This window comes from Pagrus pagrus (assembly GCF_965226575.1).
Source record: "Pagrus pagrus genome assembly, chromosome: 24".
NCBI lineage: Eukaryota > Metazoa > Chordata > Actinopteri > Spariformes > Sparidae > Pagrus > Pagrus pagrus.
This window is the reverse complement of record NC_140206.1, coordinates 7,643,548-7,669,198: the sequence shown is the minus strand read 5'-3', so window position 1 is coordinate 7,669,198 and position 25,651 is coordinate 7,643,548. Positions and strand designations below refer to the sequence as shown.

Genomic DNA, 25,651 nt, shown 5'->3' with positions numbered 1-25,651 from the left:
GCCTCTCAAGAGATCAAGGATCAAGTGACTCATAATGGATGGATGCATTTGAGTAGATTTGCAGACGTTTAACTTAAATCAATCTAAATTCCTTCTGGGTTAATATGTGGAGAAATGAAGGGGGTTGTTTGGTGATAAAATTTGATTAAAGGGTCACTGGTCTTGGGGAAGAATTGTTTGTCACAGGAGAAAAATCTTCATTGACTGTTTTTTTAATGCCTAAACAAACTAAATAAACAAACGCTCTGTTTTCATGACTGAATAATCAAACTGACCTTAAAGGATAACACAATTTTGTTATAACGCTGTTTTACTTTGTTTATATTTGGTGGACCCTGCCACCTTTTAATTTGGAGGAATGGGGGGTAGAAATTGCACATTAAAGTGTGGGAAAATTGTGATATCTTGTTCAACAATCCAAATAACTACATATAACTAAATTTTACATGCTTGTTGCTTTAAATTATGCTTAACAAGTAGCCTGATAGCAATATTAAATATAAATCTTGAATATTTTTGGAGCGACAAGTGACTCATGAGAAGTCCTCAAGATGTCACATGCGTCAAAGTGCGTGCAGAGCGTGTTTGGTCAATAAAAGGTAAACAGATGGTGCGGTCGACTTCCACGCAGCGTTTTCCCAAACCCTTATTGAGATATCCGTGCGCTGATTGGCCGAGCGCGCCAAACAGACGCCCTCGCCGCAGCCAATCGGAGCGAGCCTTCGAACTTTGCCCACGTCGTCTCCGCTTGGTCCACGTGCATCGTCACGAAAGCTCGTTGTCCTGGTCGGAAGTTGCTCACTCGACGGTGTTGTTCTGCTCCCGGCGGTGCACAGGCGTCGTTTCTCGTCGTTTTCTACACGTTTTTCGGCCACGTTTGACTCAGAAGGTGAGTGAGAATTTACGGGTAGGGATAAAATAATGAGAAAGAGACGTAAAATGGATAAATTGCGACACGTGGGTTTGACGTTGGCTGATTGAGAGCCTCTCGGGGGGATGCTGTTTCTGATGCAACGCTGTAACTGCGTAGTTCATCTTTTTTTGTTTGACCGTTTACCACCTAATATGGTTTATGTATCCGCTTATTAGCTGCGTACATTAAACCCAATGCACCTTATTATTTAATGTAGTTATCCCCCGTTATTTTTTTACGTGCACATTTACCGTTACTCTCACATTTTTGCCGTGCATTTCTTTAGTACTGCAACGTGCGTATTTTGGCTTCGTAGCTCCGGACAATTATCCTAATTTTAAAGTGTATTAACATTTTTTATTGTGCCCTGTATTTTGTCTGTCACATTTCTATTGTATGTTATGGCTAGCGAGTGTTAGGGCTGTAACTATCGGTTATTTTGCCCTTTATTTAATCGATTAAGCTCGTTTTAATGTCAGACAATAGTGCCGAATTCAAATTCACTGTTTTATCTGACCAACAAACCAAAATCCAAATACATTTGGTTCATAGATATAGAAAACCGAGGGGGAAAAGATATTCACATTTCAGAAGCCAGTAACGTGATAGTACAGTGTCAGTACGCATACTATCGATTTAATTTGCCCTTTATTTAATCGATTAAGCTCGTTTTAATGTCAGACAATAGTGCCGAATTCAAATTCATTGTTTTTTCTGTCCAACAGACCAAAAAAATAAATATATTTGTGCCATTATTATAGAGAACTGATGAAAAAAAGCAATCAATTGCATTTGTGCAGCTAGAACCGTAGTAGTACTTTGTCAGGGCTGCAACTATCGATTAATTCGCCCTTTATTTTATCGAGGAAGCTCGTTTTAATGTCAGATAATAGTGCCGAATTCAAAATCATCATTTTGTCCGACCAACAGACCAAAACCCAAATATATTTGCCTCATTATTAACGAAGACTGACGCAAAAAAACAATTATTTACACTTGTGAAGCTGGAACCGTGGTAGTTCTTAGTCAGGGCTGCAACTATCGATTAATTTGCTCATTATTTGATCGATTAAGCTTAGTTTCATGTCTGACAGCTTTGCTGAATTCAAATTAGTTTTGTCAGATCACCAGACCACATACCAGATACATTTGGTTCATTATTAGCAAAAGTAACCACTGTACTTTTGGCTTTTAAAACACAATTATTTCAGGTTTTGTCCTTTGAGACATATCTGCCAAATAGTCTCTGTAGTAGTTGATTTTTTTAGACAATGCAGTTGTTTGGTCCAACCTGGAGTTCAAAACCCTTAATATATCTTAAAGACTGTTTTATTACACCAAAAAGCAGCAAATGTTTCATTTCACAGCCCAGAAACTTTTGCTTGAAATCCGATTAATCGAACAGTTGATGCCTGCTCAACTAATCAGGCACCACTTATCATTACTCACTCTTGCATACAAGCCAAAAGGTCATCACCATCATTTGGCTTCCTGACCATGTGTTGGTGGGTTTTCAGGTGTACATTTGTGTGGATTTACATTGTTTTTTACACCCGCGGCATTCCTGCTTTTCACATTTGGCCCACCATTTGTTATGGCTGACTGAGTATCTATAGTCTGCTCTTCTTGTGCTGTTGACCAGCTGATACTTTGGTTGGTTTTTTGTTGCTGGCAGAGCAATTATCTGACCAATTTTAAATAAGCCTAAATTATAAAGGGCTTCTGCACAGTAGAGAACACTGGACATACCAAAGGAGATTAGAAACGGTACAACTTAAGCAGATAATCAAGTCTAGGGTAAGATTATTACAGGGATTTCTCATGAGATTGGGTTTGATATTGCCAGGCTCAGATCAGGTGATTTATGTGCTGTTTTCCCAGCCTCGGTCGGTAATTGAGGATTTGGTTCTTGGCTTATTAAACAAAGGTTCTTCTCGTTAAATCCTCTTGCAAGTCTTTTTTTGCCATGCAACTTGGGCTCCGTGCCACAAGTGCTCTCACAGAGGAGATCATATTGCCCCGTTGAACCCTCCAAGGCCACCACATACCAACTCTTCTTTCCCACGTTTAACACAACAGTTTTAGCCAGTGAAGCTGTAATAGCAGTATCACAAGCAGATATTTGAGTAACATGTGGGCTGGAAGAGGGTTAACAACCAAGATTGGTTGCTGTTTCTTTTTCATTTTGAGAGTAGATAGTCATCATGTGGAATAAGGTGAAAGACTTAACTATACATCTCCTCTTGTTTTTCTGTTTCGAGTAAACGCATCGTATTCACCAGTTCGGCACTAACGTTAAAGCAGCATATCTCAGGGCAGTTCTCTCTCCCATGCAGAGCTGTTTGCTTAAGAGGATTGTAGCTGGTTCAGTTGGTGGACATCGTCTGAACTCTTGGTGGAGTCAAAGAGGGGCCCTGGTTTTAACAGCTGGCCACAGTGTGTACACTGTGTGTTAGTGAAGGTTCATCTGTTGCTGTTTCCAGACAGTGGAGAAACCTAATGGATGTATCAGGGCTAAAGGCTTGTGTTTATCAGGATGCTCATATTTAGTATAGTTATCTGTAGGGCTGCAATAACTTTTTTTCCCCAATTAATCAATTCATTTTGGCCTATAAAATGGCAGAAAATGGTAAAAATGTTGATTCCAAAAGCCTAAGAAGACATCCTCAAATTTCTTGTCCACAGGCCAAAGATGTTCAGTTTACTGTCATAGCGGAGGAATAAAAACCAGGAAATATTCACAGTTGAAGATAATTTTGACCTTATTTTCCTCTGAGAACAGCTTGTTTATTTAGTTATGGAAAAATGAATATCTCTGACTTTGTAATATAACCTCATTGATATTGACTACAACCAGAATTGGCAAGACTATATAGTTGCCCATTTACCAAAGTAACAGTGAAAACCCCAGTCTACAGCTTCTGTTTGCTCTTCTCAAAGTGGTACTTAACCTTAAGATAATGTTTAACTTATAGTTACACATTTGCTTTACAACACGTTTTACAACATTTTATAACTGGTTACAACCAATCATTGAGTAATTTTCGGTAAACTCTACAATCTCAAACACAAACATAACCAAGCTGGATGTGCACAAGTTCATATATGAGAATTTATCTTTAGCAGAAATAAGTATCCTGCTCTTAAATCTTGAACTATGACTCGGCATGAGTCTGTCTTTTTTATTATTCCTCTGAAACATGATTCACAGTAATTTTCTAATACGTGTTCCTTCTTTTTTTTGTACACTGTGTGAATGATGCAATATCAGCCAAAGCTCGATCAGCCAGTTGTCCGGGCCATTTACATACTCTCAGTTCTGTTTTCTCAGGTAGCGCTGATGAGAGCAGGATGTATTTGACTGATTTGTTTTATCGTCATGACACTGAAAAGGTCTTAAGTAATGAATATGTTCAGAGCTGAAGGAGCAGTTAGATCGGTCTGTGCTGCCAAGGCTCCCCAGTAAGCATGATGAAGCTTTATTTGTCAATGTCGAAATGACTCAGCATTAATGGAAGAAGGAAAGGAGTGGTTCTTTGTTTGTTTTCTACTGCTTCCCAAAAATAAGACTATATATCAATGTAGTTAAAAATACATGTAATGAAAGCTTTAGCTGTTTCTTGCAGTTCATACAGGGCAGTTTGTAAAAAGTCGAAACAGGTTTCCAAGGCTGGGTATTTTAATCTATCAACAAGTATCAAAAGTTGGCAACAAAAGGTCACCACAGGTTGTTTTTTTCTTTTGGTTAACTATGTGATAAGGACGTGCCTGAGTTACATAATAACAGATGAATCTAGCCGGATTTTATTTAGGCAATGCTCCAAGACAAACAGCAGCTATGCCAACAAAACAACTGTTGTTGGTTGGTCCAGCAGCCTTCAGGCTGAAATATCTCAACAAATCTTGAATGATTGGATGATATTACCATGAGGTTGAGGTTTATGGTTTTTGAGGTTGAGGTTTATGGTTTTGAGGTTGAGGTTTGTGGTTTTGAGGTTGACCTTTTATGGTTTTGAGTGAAATGTTGTGACAACTCTTGGGTGGATTCTGGACTTACTGTAATAACTTTGATGATATCTTAACCTTGCATCTACCGCCGTCTGTGCAGAAGAAGGGCTGTGCAGTATATCGATATTATATATTCATCGTGATATGAGACTATATATTCTCTTAGATTCTGGATGTGGTTGTGTACAGTAAAGTGATGTAAATTTCTGAACTTACCAGACTGCTCTTCTGGTTTTAATACTTGCCTTTACCCACTTAGTCATTATATCCACATAACTGATGATTATATGTCAAAAATATGTTAAAGTACCAATAGTCATACATAACATTCTCAGAAAATTGATATCCACGTATTTGGTCTTTTTGAGAGGATTTACGAATGCTGCACAGTTTGACGTCGAAAAGTTAGCACAACAGAACCTGACATTCTTATCTACTTAAAGAAAGTTGCAGATTATCACATAACTCTACTTCTTCTGTTTGCCAAGGTAAGCCATGCCGTCAGTTCCCTCAACCAAAGAGAGCCCTGTCAAAGGCCCTGTGTGCCCTCATGCTGCCAAGCTGCTCAACCACACCAACGGTGTGGACAAGCTGCCCGCCATGGAGGACAATCAAGAGGCGAGTAGAACCATTCAGATAAACACAAAGAACGCCAACGTGGAGAGGAAGTGGATCCGACCTGACCTCCCCAGCCGCTGCAAGTGGAGCCTGGGAGCTTCAAAAGCCGACTCTCCCCATCCAGAAATCCCAAGGTCAGTGTGAGGTCCAGATTTTGTAAGTAAGATTTTGTGTCTGAGACTGAAATGTATTATTGTGCAGATTACAGTTGTAACTTTGTCTGTTTAAACCAGTGAAAACAAGTTTCAGCAAATGCCTGAGGAGTGGCACTTGACAAAGAAGCTGTTTTATTGCAACAAGTAGTTATCAGTGTAAGCAGGAAAAACAAGTTACGTTAGGAATGTAAGATATAAGATGTTACAGTAATGTATTTGTTTATGTATATCACAGACACAGTGTCTCTGAATGTCTTGTTGAGTCCTGTTTTCTCCCACTCCCTCCTCACAGAGCCGTCGCCCCAACCATTCTTCCAAACATCCTGCACAGGATTGGGGAGACTCCCCTGGTGCGCATCAACAAGATCCCCAAAGTGTTTGGACTCAAATGCGAAATACGTGAGTCATGTAACGTTCAAGTTGAGACCCATTCTCGTATCAGACAGAAGGTGTGACTGTTGGTAATGTGTGAGTCATTGGCACCATGTAAACACGCGAGCGGTGGTGTTAGATGTGTTATATCAGGAGATTTGTTTCTTATTAACTCCGATTATGAAAGGAACAAATGAAGGCCATTCAAGGGTGATTGCATCATTTCAGCTTTCTGAATCAAAATGTCTTCTAATAACCCCAAATCAAATGTTCTGTTGTGTTATTGTAGTGGCCAAGTGTGAGTTTTTCAATGCTGGCGGCAGTGTGAAGGACAGGATCAGCCTGCGGATGGTGGAGGACGCTGAGAGAGACGGGATCCTCAAGCCTGGAGACACCATCATAGAGCCCACCTCTGGAAACACTGGTAATTAACTGCATGTGACTGGGGGAAGGGTATTAAAAGGTATGAATGGTATGTTAATTAGCTGAAAGCAGCTGTAAAACTTGTGTTTGTGCTTTTTCTTTCTTGCTTTCAGGTATTGGTCTGGCTCTGGCTGCAGCTGTGAAAGGCTACCGTTGCATCATCGTCATGCCTGAGAAGATGAGCATGGAGAAGGTGAGTTCTCCACCATACTGTCTAAGTATCCACACTTTATATTCGAGTGGTTAAAGGAAGTGTAAGAGTCACTTGTGTCTTATTTTCTACTACTGGGATGCTGCAGAAAATAAGACATACAAAAAGGTTAGATATTTTATCAGGAATGTGATAAATTTTTGCTCCTTTTTGTCGTTTTTCTTTTCCTCTACAGGTGGACGTCTTGAGAGCGCTCGGAGCCGAGATCGTCCGTACACCCACCAGCGCTCGCTTCGATTCCCCAGAGTCTCACGTGGGCGTGGCCTGGCGCCTTAAAAACGAGATTCCCGACTCACACATCCTGGACCAGTACCGCAACCCAAGCAACCCTCTGGCTCACTACGACACCACGGCTGAGGAGATCCTGGAGCAGTGTGACGGTAAGAACATCTTTTTAATCCCTTGTCATTTTCAAAAAATTATAAAATACAATCCTATGACAACATTGTTTAATCTGACTCTTAACTCGTTCCCTCCTTACAGGTAAAATAGACATGCTGGTGGCAGGAGCAGGCACAGGAGGGACGATCACAGGAATCGCCCGCAAACTGAAGGAAAGATGCCCCAACATCAAAGTAAGATGTCAAATATTTCTCATTATGTTTCTAAGTCATGAAGCTATCATAATTACCTTCATACTTAGTCCATACATGGATAAAAGGAAGTAGAATGACTCTCTACTGAGTGATTTGTTGTTAATGAATGGAGTGTGTTGTGTGCAGATTGTTGGTGTTGACCCAGAAGGCTCCACCCTGGCTGAGCCTGAGGAGCTTAACAAGACCGATAAGACCCAGTACGAGGTGGAGGGTATCGGGTACGACTTCATCCCCACCGTGCTCGACAGATCAGTGAGTTCAAGAAGCCGTTTTTTCCTCACTTTTTCTTCTGTTAAACGTACGCACAGCCACTTACTGTAATTTGCCGTTATATTTTCAGGTAATCGATACCTGGTTCAAGTCAAACGACGAGGACTCCTTCAACATGTCTCGCATGCTGATCAGAGAGGAGGGCCTGCTCTGCGGTTAGTTCCAACTAAAGCAAAACACCAGACATCTAGGTGAAGTTGTAAAGTCAGTTAAAGCCAACTCACCTCTCACTCCTCTCTCTAACAGGAGGCAGCTCTGGGACTGCAATGGCTGCAGCAGTACACATGGCCAAAGAGCTGAAGGAGGGCCAGCGCTGTGTGGTCATTCTGCCAGACTCCATTCGCAACTACATGTGAGAATCTCCACATGTCCAATCATGAGGCAGCCTGTAGTCTTAGTTTTACTGGAATATTCACGACATACAAACTTTTAACAAACTTTTTTGACAATTTGGGCCAGAAAAACCAAAACAAAGTATTTTTTGCCACATCTAATTCCCCCCTGTGGCCAATTAAGGTAATTTGATCAGCCATTTTTCTTCTCCTCAAGGTCCAAGTTCCTGAATGACAAGTGGATGGTCCAGAAGGGCTTCCTGAGGGAGGAGGACATCATGGTGAAGAAACCCTGGTAAGTGTGAAGAAAGAGGGGTTTCTTCCCCTTCCATTTGTGGTTGTGTATGACCCTGTTATTCCTGTCCGTCCATCAGGTGGTGGAACCTGAGGCTGCAGGGTTTGAACCTTTCGGCCCCGCTTACCGTCCTACCCACCGTCACCTGTCAGAAGACCATCAAGATCCTGAAGGAGAAGGGCTTCGACCAGGCGCCCGTTGTGGATGAGGCTGGGTGAGACGAAGCTGCTGAAACACTGCATGTCCGGATCCTTGTAATCCACTGTGATTTACCTTGTTGTGTTCTGCAATTGCTTTAACTTCAACCTATGTGTATGTGTTTGTGTACAGGTTAATCCTGGGCATGGTGACTTTAGGGAACATGCTGGCCTCTATCCTGGCGGGGAAGATCAAGCTGTCAGACCCGGTCAGCAAAGTGCTCTACAAGCAATTCAAACAGGTCAGACGCCAAAGAAAGCCTCTCTGTTTGTGGCTCATGTTTTGATGTATTTAAGGATAGGTTTTAGGTTGAAGGCTAAATTTGTAAATCAATTTGAAGACAAAAATCCTGCTGCTGATTGGCTGACAGCAGCAGCCAATGAGGAGAGGGGAGGATCTTCTGATGAAAAGGCTGTTAATCGGATAGATAAGGTCCAGTTGTTCTTGTTTTGACTGGCGTTGGTCCAGAAACAGATTGTAAAACCAGAGGAACATGATGTCCTTCAGCCAAACAGCTAACACTAAAAACGTTACAATTTATGACTTTGTGGACTAATCTAGAAGTTGTTGCAAACAGTTTTCTTTTAATAACTGATCTGACACATTGTAAGCCACTTGTTGCATTCATTTAATGTTGATCGTTTTATTTACAGCATTGTGTTATTGTCATTCTTAGATCCGTCTTAATGATAATTTGGGAAAGTTATCCCGCATCCTGGAGATTGACCACTTTGCCCTGGTGGTGCATGAACAGATCCAATGTAAGTCTAACATTCACAGTCATATATACACACTTCCTTCATATGCTTTCATTCGCCTCCCACTCCATCTTTCTTAAATATGGGAGAAAAAAAACAATGTCTGTGCTAATTTTTAACTTTGGTGCCCCCTGGTGGTGGTATGAGAAAAACACAGTTTCAGACATCTGTGTAAGCCATAAATGCTCAGATTAATAGCGTTTGACCTTCAGTACACTGAGTTTGCATGTGCGGACTCAATGTCTTTCTCAAGGACACGCTGTTGACTGATGCAGTTCATGAACCCGAAACCCTACCGCACCCACATTTCTATGATAACAGTGGTCTGGCTCAGTGGGTCAACGTGCCACTGATCATCCCTCTCCAAAAAGTGTCAAAGTCCAAGCATCCCAAAGAGAAATTGGTTTTGGATAACCTTGCCTTGTTAAGTCTGGAAGAGATGAGAATTTGGCAACAAATGAGCATGCCGCTGCATTTTTGTGTTTTGTCCACTGTCGTACACTCGTCTAAGGGTCATGTTTACATAGGGCGAATAAAGGGGAGTTAAGATAGTTGGATAATAAAGATATGTGTCATATAAACAGCATCGAAGCCAAGGTCTCCATCCAACAAAGTTAGGATTTTAGCTGGTGAACACAGTAGAGAATTTAGCAGCTGAAGGGCCTCAGGAGTTGTTGGACACCAAAACAGTGCTAAAATAGTGAATATGGACTGATATTCCTCAGATGGACAGAAACAAGACTCCAAGTTAATGTTGTTCTGTGTCTGTTGGATGTGTTAAAAGGCAACTATTTGCTGAAGCATTCCTCACATAATAAAACCTGGACTTTAGTCATACCAACATACTTTTTTATCCTTTTCATCATCTTCATCACTCTCCTCTTCCACCAGACTTAACCGACGGCACGCCGTGTCTGAAGCAGATGGTGTTCGGGGTGGTGACGGCCGTCGACCTGCTCAACTTCGTCACGGGCCGGGAAAGGAGAGAGCGATCCATGTCAGAGTCCACTGATGAGCTGAACTAAAACACACAGTACACACTTATACATTTCTTTACACTTACATAACCAACGCAATAACGAGTTTCATAGACGCGTCTCAAAGATCGAAAAAGAAAGAAATCTTTTGAAATTCTTAAAAAAAAGTCTTACTTTAGGTGAGCTTTTTATTTTCTTGATTCATTTTTTTTATGTTTGAACTTGAGTCTTAAGGTTTAATACGCAAAATATATTGTACTATTATGTCAACTCATGAGAGGGTTACTTTTTTCCGAAGCAGTTGATGATTATTGTTATTATTATATTTGCTTGTAGACCTAAAGAAGAATCTTTTGTAAGTTTACAACTTGTAGAGGCTTTTTGTTTTTTATCTTGAATAAAGGCCTCTGTGTTGCTCCTTTTATTTGTCTTAAAAGTACATGATTATTTCACATTGGCCTTGTGTATCAATCAAACATCAGAAATAAGACTGAGAGTCACATTCATCTCATTTATCAAGAATAGACAAGTATAGAGTTGCTGTATATACGCATATTGTTCTTTTCAGTGCTGCTTACTATGTGCTGCTTTTTCATTTGTGAACGTGTACACATCAAAGAAATAAATGCGGAGCGTAATCGAATTACTTGAAGATAAAATGTATGCGCTGTTCTTTCTCTTCCTTTCGACACAGTGCCTGTGATGTAACTGTAAAGTTGTCTTGACTATTTAATCTTAGCTATGTCTGAGAGAAATGTTTTGTATTGCATAATTTGTCCTTAATGAATGTGTATGATTCAATAAAAGTTTAAAGGAAGTCTGTGACTCTTTGGCTAGTCCTTTGCTTACCCTCAGACCTGAAGTGAGAGGAGGCCAAAAATAGGTTTATGTTGCTTTTATTTTTGTAAATGTAGTGAAAAAAGGTGCTATTTTATGTTGGAATTTTAAAATGCATACAATTTTAAATGGATATATTTCTCTTCAAATGTAATTTTCATGTTACAGTTGCATTTAGGTCCCTGTTCACCCTGCTGCTATCTGGCAAAAGATACAGAAGTAACCGCTGTCGTACAGCCAGACTACAGGGCACCTTCTTTCCTCGGTAATTATCTCAACATAAATTTGATTTAATTTAAGGCCTGCTTTGGACGTTTTAAATCGTGTCCCTGTTCACTGTCTGGCAAAAGATACAGAAGTATCCGCCAACGTACCCCGAGACTACAGAGCAGCTCATCCTCAACACTTCACAATAAATGGTTTGTTTTTTAATTCAATTCCAGTCTTGTGTTGCATAATGACAATTAAATTAATCTTGAATCTAAGGAGTCACTGGATGACTAGAAAAACTTTAAAAAGACATATTTTAGACATATTTACTCCAATTCCTTTGTTTGTTTGTTTTTTACAACTTCCCTGTAATCTAACTGCTCATAACTGACATCCGCACATGAAGACATTGCTTCTTTACAAGCCAAAAAAAGTTGAAGCAGAACCCCTGGCTTAATACATGTGAGGTGACTCAGGGCAGCGTTGTAAACATTAAGAGACAAACTTGAGTAAAAGCTAATTTATGGTGTTAAAATATTATTCTGGTGAAATTCAAAAAAAGCAAAGTATGAGTAAAAAGGCTTAAAGTACCTGATATTAAATGTACTCAAGAATAAAAGGGCAAACAATTTTTGGTAATGTACTTAAGTATAAAAGTAAAAGTATATTTATACACATATTTACGTGTATGTACAGTGCAGGCAAGGAGTCAGCAACTTATTTTATCCAATTTTCTGCATTTTTCAGATCATTGGAGTCAGTGTTTTTTTAATTATTATCATTTTATTGCTGCTAAAATAAATGAAATTAATATTCATGTATCGCAGCGTTTTTTAGCAGCAGAATAACCGTCTAATAACTCATTTTTCCAATCGTTTGCAACGGGCCGTGAACGCAGATATTAACAGTCATTAACGCGTTGTGTTTGTGTCTGCCATGTGGTTTGTGGCACACGTAAATGTCCACGGTTGATGCCGCGTCGGCGGGGCTTCATTACGAGCCATCTGGTTTGATTGCGGCGCTTTGTCTCCGCCCTCTCCGGTGCACGCCGGATTAGAAAAGGAGCGAGCCCCTTTACGTTGTCAGTATCCAATCAGCGCTGTCAGTGCTGGTCGCCGACCGTGGCGATGTATGTGTTGTGTGGTAGATGCTACGAGGAAGGCTAGACAGGCAGTATGGCGGAGGAGGGCAGTGTGTACGAGTTAGAGGGGCTTGAAAAACAATTACAGAGTTTGTTGGCCCGCTACACAAGTGATGAACTGCGAGCCGATAACAAACCGTTCTGCTCTGACTTTTGCAAGGTAAGGAGACGTGCGTGAAGTTGGTGACAGGCTTGTTGTCGAAAATAAGAGCATATATGTTAGCCGACTCCCCTCCCCCAGAACTGGCCGTTACACGGCTAGCATTAGCGGCTGGGCTCGTTAGCATGTAGCTAACGAGTCGTAGTCGCTTTAAAAACAAAGACAATACCGTAACATCTGCTAAATATGAGCTCTAATAACCCCGACTCAGATTCAGGTGACATTATCGAAGCGCCCGAGTGTGTAGATGGGTCACATTTTGACAACTATTGTTCACTGTTTAGCTAGCAAGCTAACTCGGCTAATGGCTTCAGCCAGCTGCCCAGCTAGCCCAGATTCTGCCTGCAAGTTAGCCTAGTTGGTATCCTGAATGTTTACCAAACCGATGGGACAACTTTTTACACGTTTGCTAACCATTTAACTAGTAAGGCACTTAACTGGCGTTAGCCAACACCAAACTTAGGGTTGCCATGCTATTAGCAGCCTGCATTATCGAGCATTTGCCATAAAGGCTATAACTTTGATTGCGGCTTAATGCCCCGTCTTAACCCACAGTAGCAACAGGGCATTTAGATCTGCTGTGGCAGTGCAAGATTACATCATTTCTGGTGTCATGTCCTCAATTTTATAACGTAAGAATAATAAAATCAGCCATTACATCCCATAGAGAAGTGTAATAAAATGTCGGGGCTTGCTTTTTAAGTCTGTGAAGGGAACATAACAAAGTCATAAACAAGTTTGTAGCCTAAATACTGACGGTGGGAAATAATCACGTTTACTTTTCCTTTGACAAAAATCCAATATATTAAATCTTTATTTTGCTGTAAGACTATTTAAATGCCATTCAAACTTTAGATTTGCTCCGTGTGAAAACACGATTTGGTTGAGTTCATAAAGCATAAGGAGTTTCAATAGCATCTCTAACAGGGAAATAAACTGTCAGTTTGAAGTTGTGATGATAAATATACTGGTAATATTAGTGAACCGGCTGTACTGATTGGACAAAGGCATGAGAACATCATTGTTGACAGTAACATTCACAGGATTCCAGTGGTGCACAAGAGCGATGCCTTGGATCTCTACCATTAGAGGGCAATATAAGCACATTGTGTTTTAAGGGATTTGACAGGTCAACTTTCTTGTGTTGTGTAGAGCAGAGCGAAGTGTCACATTAAGTGGCACACGGTCCCTTCACTTGCATAGTTTGTCATTGTGCACTGTGGTGAAAGTATGTTTAACAGGATATCTGTACCAGGTTTTCATTCACTGTACACTGAGTATTTTGATTTGCATAATATGATTAAAGCTGGGGCTCGACTATGCTGATGATTCTGATATGATTATTCCTATTTTACTGTTGTGTACAGAAAAATGCATGTATTTGTTGTAGAGCTGCAGCAAATTATTATTATGTTATTTTATTTATCAAATAATCTTATTATTAAGCTAGAATGAATTTATAATTATATTTATGACAAAAAAGAGAGAAACAGTTTACAATCTACGCTTGTGCTTGAAAAAATCAAACCCGACTGATACCGAAACTTTTGGGCCAGTGTCGATATCGTTTTGGGGTGTCAAAAAATTCTGGCGTCAATATATCGGCTGCTGATCACACATTTTTTGCCGTGGCCACTCAAATATGTTTATCAAACACCTGTGACAAAGATACGTAATGGAGGCCGGATATTAAAGTTTAACAGAACAGTCTAAACTGACATCAGTGCACTAAAAATTGAAGCTTCACTGGGAATATAATAATTATGGATTATCTAAATCATCTTACTCTGCGGGTCAGACAACATATACACCAATACCAATGTGTATATGTGATAGGCCAGATCGGGCTCTACAGAATAGTTGAACATCTGAACCTGTTGCATCATCTTTTTTAGCTCCTACAGATTTGAACGTGCCAAATGTTACAATCTAAATGTCGATCGTCTTTGTTCTTCCTCCTCTCCGTGCAGCTGGTGGAGGAGCATGCCTCTCGCTGGCAGGTGCCGTTGCCTCAGCTCAGGATCCTCGAGGTAGCTCTCAGCTACTTCACGCGAGCCTCCACCTTCTTTGCATCAAACTGTGATCATGTGCTCCACACACTCAGTAGTCTGGCCTTGTAAGTACACATATACCTTCATGTCTTGGCTTATATGTTTAAAACAATAGCAATGACACTGCTCGTCATCTCTGCTTGTGTTTGCTAAATGGTTTTCCGGGTACTACAGCAGCGTAGGTAAATACCAGCGTAGTGAGTCATGTGAAAGCCACATGTGGTTTTCAGCCACACAAACGCGCAGCACCAGACATGATCATGTAACTTGTGATGAAAATACAGACTGATTTTAGCCGCATTTGCGGCAGGCGATAGCAGCACAATGTGCTACTGACGGAGCTACAACCCCAGGCTTTCATATCTAAACTCCTCCTGTTATTAATATCCCAGAATCTCTGAACTTTTAACATTCAGAGCCAAACCAGTAGCACCTAGATTGAGAGCGTGCACATACAGCTGGCACCAGCCCTTAATTAATTTCCATGCTAGTCCACTGATATCTGTGAGAGCTTGGACAACTCAAATGATGTGTTCCTCATAAATGTGATACACACCTGCACATTTTAATCTGTTGTCTTATCTGTCTTACTCATCACTCATGCTGGCTAAATTTAGATAACCAGCACATCAGTTATAACCACAAGCTAGTCTGCACGAGGACTGCAGGCACGTTGTGAAAATGTCTTCTTTGAATTATTATTCCAACGACAAGACATCCATTTTTATTTGTTTTGGTTGCTGCTTTCTTCAGTGCCGCTTCACTGCTCACATTGGTTTAATTACAAACTAATGAATGAAACACTTTATTGGCCCCTGGGTTACTGGCCTTACACAATGTACTCTTTGAAAAGCTCCAGACATTGATAAGACAGAGCGTGTTGTAAAGTAATCAGGAAAAAATCCATTTATATAATTTACGACTTGCTTGTCAGTGTTATCCACAGTGAAAAAAGACTTTCAAATCTACAGAAAACAATAAGAATATTCACACATACAATGAATAAAACAGTGTTTTTATATATATCTGGGGACAGTTGGTGGCAATGTTGATGGAACTAAAAGTTGATTGTGTTCATTGGCTCCTGCAACTAAAGTTGTGCGCCAGGAAAAACCCCTGGCAGGCTGCCAATCACTGACTCTACTCCCATCACGTCGTCTCCCTCTCAGGGTTTCCCTCAGCTTCACACTTTAGTGCACTCCTCTGCCTCTATATCACGTTCAATATCCTCACATCCACTGCTTAAATTATGTATTATTATATGGTAGGTTTAAACTGAAACAAATAATTTCGGTCTATTCACAGGAGTGTCTTTGAGTTGCTGCTGTTCTTTGACCAGAAGGACTTACTTCAGGAGCCACTGAAAAACTTCACTGTTACATTCCAGGTGAGAATGAAGTGCCAAGAGGATTTATAGATATTTTGGAAGTTTTAGTTAATTATTAAAAACTGTGCAGAACATATTGTATTACTGTACAATGGTTTACTGATATGTTAGCACTTTAATAACACATCTTTTATCTTCGTGCTGTTTCAGGAATGTCATTTGGCCCTTGCAAGGCATCAGAATGTTCACTTACTTCAGGTCGAGTGTTTGGTTCGGAGCGGCGGGCCTTGGGCCTGCCCAGCCTTACAGGCAATCCTCAGTGAGTCCAGTTTACCTCAGAGTGAAGGTAGGTAACATGGTTAACATTTGTAGAATGCCCAACAATGATATTACCTCGCTAACTATTGTCGATACTATTGAAAAGCCAATGTGCTGCATAGGGCCCATTTCTTGTAGAGGAAAGATTTTCCATGTAAAACATTGAGGCAAAATACATTTTTTATTCCTCATGTTGAGACAAATCAAAAAGTTTGACTCCAAAATGTAGCTTCTCTAAGGCGTGTTAGAAATTGTTAATGTAGTCCAGAGTGTACCTGAATACCTTTTGCTTAAAAATTGTTTGTTCTCACTGGTTTGCTTCTTGTAATTCCTGCCAACCTCTGAAGTATTAGTAGTGAAAGTAAACTAAAACCATGTCTGTCTCCCTTCTGGCTCGACCTTTCCTCAGTGGATGGGTGCATCAGTTCCGAACTGCCGGTGTTCCTTGAGCTCCGGGTGCGCTACCTCTTATCCTGTGAGCGGGTCAGTGAGGCTATGGCCCTGGCTAAGTGTTGCGCTTGGCATCCCACAGCAGGACAACACTTGTTCTTCCTCCAGGTCTACCTCACGTGGCTTTTCAAAACTTCACAGCATGACAGCCTACACAAAGAGGTGGGTGGACTTCTGTGTCCTGAAGACTAGCATGTCTTTCAGTCCAGTGATGAACATGTTCGCCCCAGTCTGCTGTACCTGCTGCTGTTGCTTAGCTACCACTTAACTATGCCAAAATGTTATCTTTAGGGCTGAACTTACACTTTCAGTTTCCTGTTTTTCAGGTGGCTGACTTCAATGGTAAAGATGCAATTCACATCATCTGTAGTTTGGAGGGTGAGGAAAAGGATGATTTGCTACTAGCCCTCAGCAGAGCCTTCCTCTCCCAGCAGCTCCGTAAGGGAGACATGTACTACTTGTGGTAAGTAAACTTACAATTTATCTGAATGTAATGAGAATTCAGCATATAACTTACCCATGTCTAGACTGCAGGGTGGCAAAGGGGGGCATGGATGTTGTCTCGGGGCAGTAAATGTACAGTGTACGGTACAGTTTGCTCATGAATAAACTCTGCAGCTCCTCAGAACCCAAGTTACCATGTCTTACCTCAGCCTCTGGGCAAGGCTTGAAGGAGAGCTTTTGTGGTATTGAAAACAGTAGCACACTCTGTTTCTTCTAGTTGCAAAATGTAGATACTTATATTTATCCAGTGCCTTTTTAATGGGCATCAACCCTGCATTTACATGCAAATTGTCAAAAAAGTTAGGCTTGCATAAGTGTGAGTTCATCTGTTGCGTGAGACGCACCTGACAAGCTAGTGGTAAAGACGCAGGCTAAGTCATACATCTATTTGCTCCCCATTTAAATATGTACTAAGAGCAATATTTTACTGTATTCTTTGCAGTGACCTTGTCTTTGTATGGAGTAAACTTCATCATCGGTTGAAAACATCCAAGCAAGCTCTACTTGAGGAGATTCGGGAGCTGATGCTGTCTGCCACCAATGTCAACACAATCTTCCCATTCATCAGAGCCATACTGCAAGAAGTGAGTGGAAATTTGAACTGCTGTGAAAGGAACCTGTCAGGGTTTCTATATATATTAAACTGAATATTTAACATGTCCCTTAGCACTTACATCATAGCACTTTTGTACTTAAGCGTCTGCCAAATGCCCTAAATGTCTAAATGTCCTTTCTTTGCATCTCACTAGGTTGGTGAAGATGGAATCCAGTTCTGCGTGGAGCTTTGTGTTAACGCCCTGGAGTCTTGCCTTCCCTGTGATGTTATCACCAAGTCCCTGATCTACAAAACCATTGCGAGCCTGCTGCCCAATGACCTAGAGGTTTGCCGAGCTTGTGCTCTTCTTGTCTTCTTCGTGGAACGCACTGTTGAGGCCTACAAGATTGTGTACCTGCTTTACATGCATCCTGATCAGGAGTACCATGTGGAGCTCAGCCCCATCAGAAATCATGTCCGCTTCGAAACCCTGCAGGTAGAGCACCTTTTTCACAACCCTAACCCTAACCGTCATGACAGAAAAAAGGCTTAATTTAGGATTCTCAGTCAGTCCACATGAGCAATAAAGAACAGTTGTTACTAATTTTCTGTATTTCGTAACCAAACATTTACTCTTCTTTCTTCCTCAGGTCTTAAAGAAAGACCTGTACTTTGACCCAGAGTTTTGGAACCTCATTGCTTTGCGGACCAACTGTTTGAAGCTCATGAGTGAGAAGGTAGTCAGTGCTGCTCTGGAGGAAATCATGGAGGATAAATGGATCCTTAACTACTGCACCAAAGAACCTGCTCTCCGATCAAGAAAATCGGTATGTCAGAAAGGACGTAAAGGGGCACTTCAGGCAGCAGCTAAGAAGCGGCACCATAAAGAGGATACTGACATGGCATCGAAAAGATTCAAGGTGGGCCCAGGAAAAACACGTCTAAATGTTGACCACACTGGAAAGAGGAAAGGCAACCATGGGTCACAAGCTTTGAAGGACGTATCATCGGAACCTTTGAGGCGTTCATTCTGGCAGCTGGAAAGATTACGAGACAATGGGGGGTATGGAGAACATAGACGCACTACACGACTGTCAGAGAAGAACCCACCAAAACGCAGGATTAGGAAACCCAGATGGCTTCTGGAAGACTCAGGAACTCTTGAAGAGAATAATGTTCCTCAGAAGATGAAGAAACATGGGTTGAGACTTCAAAGGCACCATCAATTATCTGTTGAAAAGGGGTCTGAAACTGGTCAGATCAAGAACAATGCAAAACACAAACTTTCAGTCAACTCTCATTTGATGGCAAGGGAACACAACAGCAAACACCAGAAAGGACTTTCTCTGGACTCTCTTCAACCAGCCAACCCTCCACAAGTAATTCTTGAGCTCTCCCTACCAGACAATGAGCTGATGGGCTCATTTATTGAGGACACTTGCAACAGACAGAGAGGATTCCCTCAAGTGCTTCTTTACAAACCTACATTGAAGCTTCCTGCCACATCACAACCTGTGAAGACTGTGCATCGCAAAGAGGTGGTTCTTAGAGCGCGGGATGCAACTATGTTTTTGCAGCAGTTGCACTGCTATGCTCGGCGGCCGAAAGGAAAAGGTATAGGGTTGAATATTCAAGGCTCAGTATCAACAATCACCCGCTCCTCCGTGCAAGGAAGCCCTCCAAAAAGTCCACACGGAGAGCTCTGTGAAAAACCTGAATTTGCCTCTCATACACCAGCAGCAGAAGTTACAGAATCCCCAGTTTTAGAAACAGTTCAAACTCCAAAAGCAGTCTCACGAAAGACATCCTCAGCCAGGGAGCTCTCTGAAAAGTCTGCTGTAAAGGTGAATGTCCCTGTTTCCTCACAGACACGTGCAACAGGAAAAGTCCTGCAAACAAGGACAAGAGAGCTCCCTAAAAAGTCTGCCGCTGAAATAAAACTTGCCAATGCATCGCAGATATCAGCAGTGACTGAAGTGACAGAATCCCCAATGTTGGATAAGGCCCTGCAAGCTCAAACAAGAGAGCTCTGTGAAGAGTCTGCTGTTGAGATGAAAGTTACTATTGCCTCGCAAGCCCCAACAGGGGGTAAAGTGACTCAATCCCCAGGTTTAGATAAGGTTTCTAAAGCTCACCCTGTAAAAGAAGCTTCAAAAACCACAACTTCAGCCGGAGTTTGGCAGACCTCAACTGTAGACAACAATCAGATGGTTGGTACTGAAGAAAACGCTTCAAAGATTGGAGCTGCTGATCCCATGCTTCCACAGTCTCAAGATGTTGTTCATAGAGATGGGAAAGAACTTGAACTGAACTCTCAGGCTGAAATTGGTTATCCAGAGGTGCACACCACTGTCAGCAACAGCATACCTGAGGTGGATGTTTCACCCAGAAGTTCAGAAAATGACACAACCCCTGGAGGAACAAGGGTCACTAGACCTAAAGATCAGGACAATATAAATGACATATCTGCTCTGACATTAGTAACTGAAATGGTTACTGAACTTGCACCTGAGAAACTTGCTCACAAACAACCACCTTCAGAGGACAGTGCCTCCAAGGAGTCGAGATCTGGAAGTAAAGCTAAAGTTCCTCACAAATCACATACTACCTCCAGCTGCTCTGTACCATACCTGGGGGGCTCTGCAGTTGCAGATGTGCAAGGGATGACGGAGGAAATTCACGATTTTGATCCAGAAACATCTGAGAACAGTGAACCTGAAACAGAAGAATCAAGGTTGGAATACTGTTGTACTTTCTGCAACAAGGTCTTTAAGGGAAGTCGTGTTGTAGCACATGCTATGTTCCATTATCGTAAAGACGAGTGCATGTTCTGTGGCACAACGTTCAAAGATGACCTCCTTGCCATGATGCACCTGTCCGATCATATTGAAAAGCTAAAGAGGAGCAAAGAGTTGCCTGGAAATAAAGCCCAAGAAAACTGTGTCTCTGAGACCAAAGATTTCTCCACACCTGAGACCTCTGCCAAAGACAAAACCACAATCATGTCTTCTGGGCGCCGCAGTCGTGGGAGACCAAGGAAATCTGCTGTCTGTCTGAACTCAATAAGTCTTCCAGATTCAACCCCAACTGGTCCCAGAAAATTAAGATCCAATGACAAGCCCATAGATGGTCCGTCTTTACCAGAAAAGAAACAAAACACGCCAAAGCACCTCAAGGTCAATGGACATATTGGCAAAAAGAAAGAGCCTGACAGACGGAAAAAGGACATTGTACACTCAGAAGCTAAGCTGCCACGTAGACAGCAGGAGATCACTGAAGATGGAACAAGTGATGGTGCTGAGAATCTCAGGTCACAAGAACACCGAGGCACAGAAATGGATTCCCCAACATCAGTTCAGCTGGGCAAAGACTTCTGTTCTACCGACAATAAAATGAAGAAGACTGCCATAAAACAAGTTCGGAAAGAGAAAAATGTGGAGCCCCAAGAGAAAGTTTGCTGTCCTGTGGATGGTTGTGGTTGGTTTACAGACCTGTCAAAGAACCGCGTTGCACTCCTTTATCATGCTCTCAATGATCACTATGGTGAGGTCAGACCTTTACAACTGGCGTTCCGTATCGGAAACAACAAATGTAGTGTCTGCATGAGGGTTTTGTGGAGTTTCGAACATTTTCAGCACCACGTTGAAAGACACAGACTCAGTCCTCGGCATCCTTGCCTCCATCAAGGTTGTACCGCCAGGTTCAAAACCGGAATGGAAATGAGACGCCATGCTAGGAGGCACATTCCGCTGCAGGCAGTGTGCTGCCTCCCTGGCTGTTCTCAACTATTTATTTGTCTCTGGGCACTGAACCTTCACGAAAGAGAGCACTATGCTTCCAAATCCACTAAACCCGACAAGATCACAAATAAGCAAACAGGTGGCAAACATAATAAAACTCTGACTGTGAAGAAACAACTGGATCATAAGCCAACAGATGAAACTGCTACCACTACTGTAACTAAAGCTGTGAGCTTCAAGGCCACTCGTAAATCAAGAGGACAAGCTGCACATAACTCAACAGAAAAAGACGATGAGGTTCTTTCTTCCACCATTACCCGAGCATCTCTGTTGAACCAGGAGTTGAAAGGGAGCAATGAGACCAAGGACTCTCACGTCTTAAAGAATCTCTCTAACAAGCACACCTCCGCACAGCCTTCTGGTCCTAATCTGAGATTAAGGCAAACGTTCAAAAAAAGGAAAGCAACAAATACAGCACTCAAAAGTCACAAAGTCCTCTCGTCATCATTGTTGAAACACAATATCAAAGTAAGGCATAAGTTCAAGAAAAGGCAGGTCAAAGTAAACACTCAAAGTCCTAAAAGAAGAGGGCGTCCACCTAAATTTCAGAAAGCTGTGCATGATGAAAACATTACTACTGGTCAAAACAGTCCTAAAACAGATCAGAAGAGCCCCACTCAGCCCACAGGACCCTCTAAAGCAGCAGGGACCTCAAATGTGAAAGAGGAGTTCAAAGAGAAAGAAAAGAGTCAGCAGGTTCAAGATGTAGTCAAAACTTCAGGAACATCAATCATGGAATCAAAGTCTAAGAAATCAACAAGCAAGCAGATAAAGAAAGATCATGTGAAACAGATGGTGGTCTCACATAATACCTCCACATCTAGTGTGACAGCTAAGAGTTCACATCAATCAGTCACCACCACCTCAGCAGATAGAACACAGAAGTCAACTGTTGACAAACTGAAGAAACTCCATAAAGCGAAAAAGCGCTCTGCTACGAAAGAAATTGGAATTGCTTCTTCAGACTCAAGCAAGTCAAAGAAGCAGAAGGTTACAAACGACAAAGCCTACACAAAGATTAAGAAAAAATGTCCTCGCACAGAACAAGAGTCTGCCTCAAAAAAGCCTGCCGAGTCAAATTCTGCTGTCCCACAGGTTGAGCCCCGAACAGCAGCAGCAGCAGCACCAGTAGAACATTCTGCTGATGAGGATGGAAAAGCAAAGGCAGAAAACACAGACTCAACACAAAACCGCTCTGGGTACTCTGTGCCTGCAGTCCAGGGTAATGGTATTAATGAGATAACTGCAACACCCACAATCTCAGGAGAAAGAACACACAAGGTAACAACAGAAGAAAAGTCAAAGAAATCAGACATTACGAAAAAGGAAGGAAAGAAGGAAAAGAGTACTCATACTGCCTCTTCACACTCAGGCAAGACAAATAAGAGGCACAAAGACACGAATAAAAAGGGGGATAAAAAATTGGTCAAAGAAAGACCTCACAAAGATGCAAGCAAAACCTTGAAAAAGACAGCCAAGTTAAAATCTTTAGACCAACAGGTTAAGGCTAAATCTGCAGCAGAGGTAGAGAGCTCTCCTAATGTGGAAGGAGAAGTGAAAGAAGAAACCTTGAATGCAACACGACATGACAACTCTGGCTCCTCCGTCCCCGCTGCCACAACTTGCAACTTAAATGACGCGACTTCTCAACCCACTGCTACTGAAAAGGACACGCAGAAAGCAGCAAAAAAAGAAAAATCAAAGAAGCCTCATGTCCCTAAGAACTTGGACCCCAACAGAGCAAATAAAAAGCGCAAGGTCGTTCATAAAGAAGGTGAAACAAAGACTGTCAAGAAAAAATGCAAAGATCAGGGTGCTCCATCGGTCCTGAAGGCTGCAAAGTCAAAAGCTAAGGTCAAACCAGCGACCGTGCCGAGCTCTGTAGCTGAGGAGGGAGCAGTTTCAGCGGAAACACCACAATCTCCAAATAACTGCCCTGGTTACTCGATGATAATGAACGGACAAGTGTCAACTGAAGATGCAAAATCAACAGTGTGTAAGGAGGCTCTTGCAGAGTATGGTAAGAAGCCGTACATGCGTCCACCACCCACAGCATACCTGGATGAGAGGTACACCACCATGCCAAAACGAAGGAAGGAGATGTCATTTTTGCCGCCATCTCAGAGAAGTGTCGAGCAGGCGAAGGTTACAACAGCTCTGCAGAGACAACGATGTGCCAACTGCTTCGCCACTTTCGACAGTGCTGAGGATCTTCAGAGTCATCTCCAGCAGCAGAAGTGCTCAAACATCTTTGGATTTGACTCTGATGATGAGGGTGAGTCTGCGATCTTTATTATTGAAATCAAAAGCATATTTAAGTGTCAATACTTTCGGGTTGGGCCTGTGAATCAAACTGCCTTTTCGAGCAGCCCGTCATGACATTTGGTGACTGTGGTAATTTGCAGCTTCCAATTTGGTCTCTTGGCTGCTCTTGCCGTGAAGACTTTGATGACACTGAGGACTCACTTTCAGGAGATGTGCAAACTTCTGTAGCTTTCTAGGGCTTAAAAAAACAAAAAGTCGTCAGGGTAAAGATGTGATATATCGGTAAAATACGGGGATGACGCACATACATTTAGACTGGAAGGCATTCATAGTGTTGCACTTCGTTGTACGCATTAAAAAAATGACTGAAACTCGAACTCGAACGAGAAAAGAGCTAGAAAGAGAAGTTTTAAGCAGTAAGTTTGCTTTTTCGTGTTTTTCAGTTGAACATGTCTAATCAAATCAAAATTAATTGATGTTGTAGGATGCACAAGAGAGTGACCTGTGGACCCGCATGGAGCCCCCCGGATGGATCATACCTCAATGGATCAGGGCTTCCTGGATGACTTGTTCTTCACTGCTGGCAACGGCTCAACTGGAGGCTGAGAGCCGAGAGGGTTACCTGACTTTTGCTGCAGCATGTGCCTGTAATGCAAGGCCCAGGAGCGGCTAGCACACGTGAACTAGCCCATCAACAAAAAGAAAACTGAACTGAATATCAGTCAGACCGTTAGCAGTACTGCTAGTACTGAAGTGCCTGTTCTGGAACCGCCGTTTTCCAGCTGCTTCACCTGGGATGGAGATTAAGAATTGTGGCTTAAAGACTGGACTCTTGAAAGCTGTGAAAAAAAAAAAAAACTGAAGAAAGACGAGAAGGCTGCTCCTGCTTTCACTAAGATACATATTTTCACATCAGTAAGCCATATAATGCCATTTTTTTTTTTTTTGCTTTTTGCACTCATAAGATTTCTCGATTTCTTTCTGCTTAAACTCTCTAAATGACAGGATTGTACAGTGAATGAAACATCTGTTTCATCTATACATGCTGTGTTAACATCCTAAGGTTATGTGTAATTTAGACTGAGTCTAAACTTTGAAAAGCTGTATGATTGCTGTACCATCTTTGGGATGTTTTTAATGTATAACTCTTGTTTAAATACTAAATGTATTTCTTATACAAAGTTTCCCTATGGGGGTTGATTAGATCTGTGCTTGTTTTCACCTCGAGTAACCAGTAGGTGTCAGTGTGCACCACATCTTTTTGCAACAGAAGGATTTCTACATGCAAACGCTGCTCCACTGTATTCATCACGTCACTTCCAATCACATCCATCAACTCTTTTTCCTTTAGCAATAACAACCACAAAATGTGCCGGTATCCCAATAATGTTTTCTGGATTCTGTCACCTTTTGTTTCCTCTCTTTTATTCGCTGTCTGTGGAGCAGCTGACATTCTGGCTTATATTATATTTTCTCACTTAAACATAGATTTCCTTTAAATTTTATCTTAACTGAACTTTTCAAGATGATAGAGACATTGTGATTTCTCTTTTAGGGAGTATGCTCTCTTTTAAGTGTTAATGGGCGAGGCCGCACCAGTCTTTCATGAGCAGCAGCAGGTTATATTTATTTATGTTTTATTTTCTATCTTTTGTAAATATTTGAAGAGTTCAATGGCTTATTATATAAGGGGGTGTCGGAGCCGGGTTTATATTTTGTTCTCGCAGAAAAAATAAAACATTTCAAATGGCATCTTTTCTGTGGACCTTGTAGTGCAAGTTTTCATCGGCGGAATGAGCGCTTTATTCCAGAAGTATGAAATGATTTAGTGCACTGGCAGCAGATAAGAGAAAATATTGAACTGTGTCCCAAGTAAATCAATCAAACGAGATAAATCTCCACCCTTGCCAACCTTTTTCCTGTGTCA

General features: G+C 41.6%; 2 protein-coding genes across 2 annotated transcripts; both read left to right on the top strand.

The window, feature by feature from the left end:
- The first annotated feature begins 752 nt into the window (after positions 1–752).
- Positions 753–10,943, top strand: LOC311253416 (cystathionine beta-synthase-like). The gene is made up of 15 exons (XM_084347360.1): positions 753–889; positions 5,410–5,673; positions 5,987–6,093; positions 6,356–6,490; positions 6,603–6,682; positions 6,876–7,080; positions 7,184–7,275; positions 7,423–7,548; positions 7,637–7,721; positions 7,813–7,918; positions 8,116–8,193; positions 8,273–8,407; positions 8,524–8,632; positions 9,068–9,152; positions 10,041–10,943. The coding sequence occupies exons 2-15, from the start codon at positions 5,417–5,419 to the stop codon at positions 10,172–10,174; spliced, it is 1,734 nt and encodes a 577-aa protein (XP_084203486.1). The 5' UTR covers positions 753–889; positions 5,410–5,416; the 3' UTR covers positions 10,175–10,943.
- Positions 10,944–12,284: 1,341 nt separating this feature from the next.
- Positions 12,285–24,910, top strand: LOC311253351 (uncharacterized protein). The gene is made up of 10 exons (XM_084347260.1): positions 12,285–12,474; positions 14,445–14,590; positions 15,831–15,912; positions 16,063–16,198; positions 16,580–16,782; positions 16,947–17,083; positions 17,567–17,708; positions 17,874–18,155; positions 18,310–23,734; positions 24,209–24,910. The coding sequence occupies exons 1-10, from the start codon at positions 12,349–12,351 to the stop codon at positions 24,223–24,225; spliced, it is 6,696 nt and encodes a 2,231-aa protein (XP_084203386.1). The 5' UTR covers positions 12,285–12,348; the 3' UTR covers positions 24,226–24,910.
- Positions 24,911–25,651: the final 741 nt, after the last annotated feature.

Excerpts from the sequence above, each read along its gene's own strand:
- LOC311253416 (XM_084347360.1), top strand. The coding sequence starts at position 5,417 with ATGCCGTCAGTTCCCTCAACCAAAGAGAGCCCTGTCAAAGGCCCTGTG. Across the intron at positions 8,408-8,523 it reads CCCGTTGTGGATGAGGCTGG|GTTAATCCTGGGCATGGTGA; the intron begins GTGAGACGAAGC and ends GTTTGTGTACAG. Across the intron at positions 9,153-10,040 it reads GGTGCATGAACAGATCCAAT|ACTTAACCGACGGCACGCCG; the intron begins GTAAGTCTAACA and ends CTCTTCCACCAG.
- LOC311253351 (XM_084347260.1), top strand. The coding sequence starts at position 12,349 with ATGGCGGAGGAGGGCAGTGTGTACGAGTTAGAGGGGCTTGAAAAACAA. Across the intron at positions 17,709-17,873 it reads TCAGAGCCATACTGCAAGAA|GTTGGTGAAGATGGAATCCA; the intron begins GTGAGTGGAAAT and ends GCATCTCACTAG. Across the intron at positions 18,156-18,309 it reads TCCGCTTCGAAACCCTGCAG|GTCTTAAAGAAAGACCTGTA; the intron begins GTAGAGCACCTT and ends TTTCTTCCTCAG.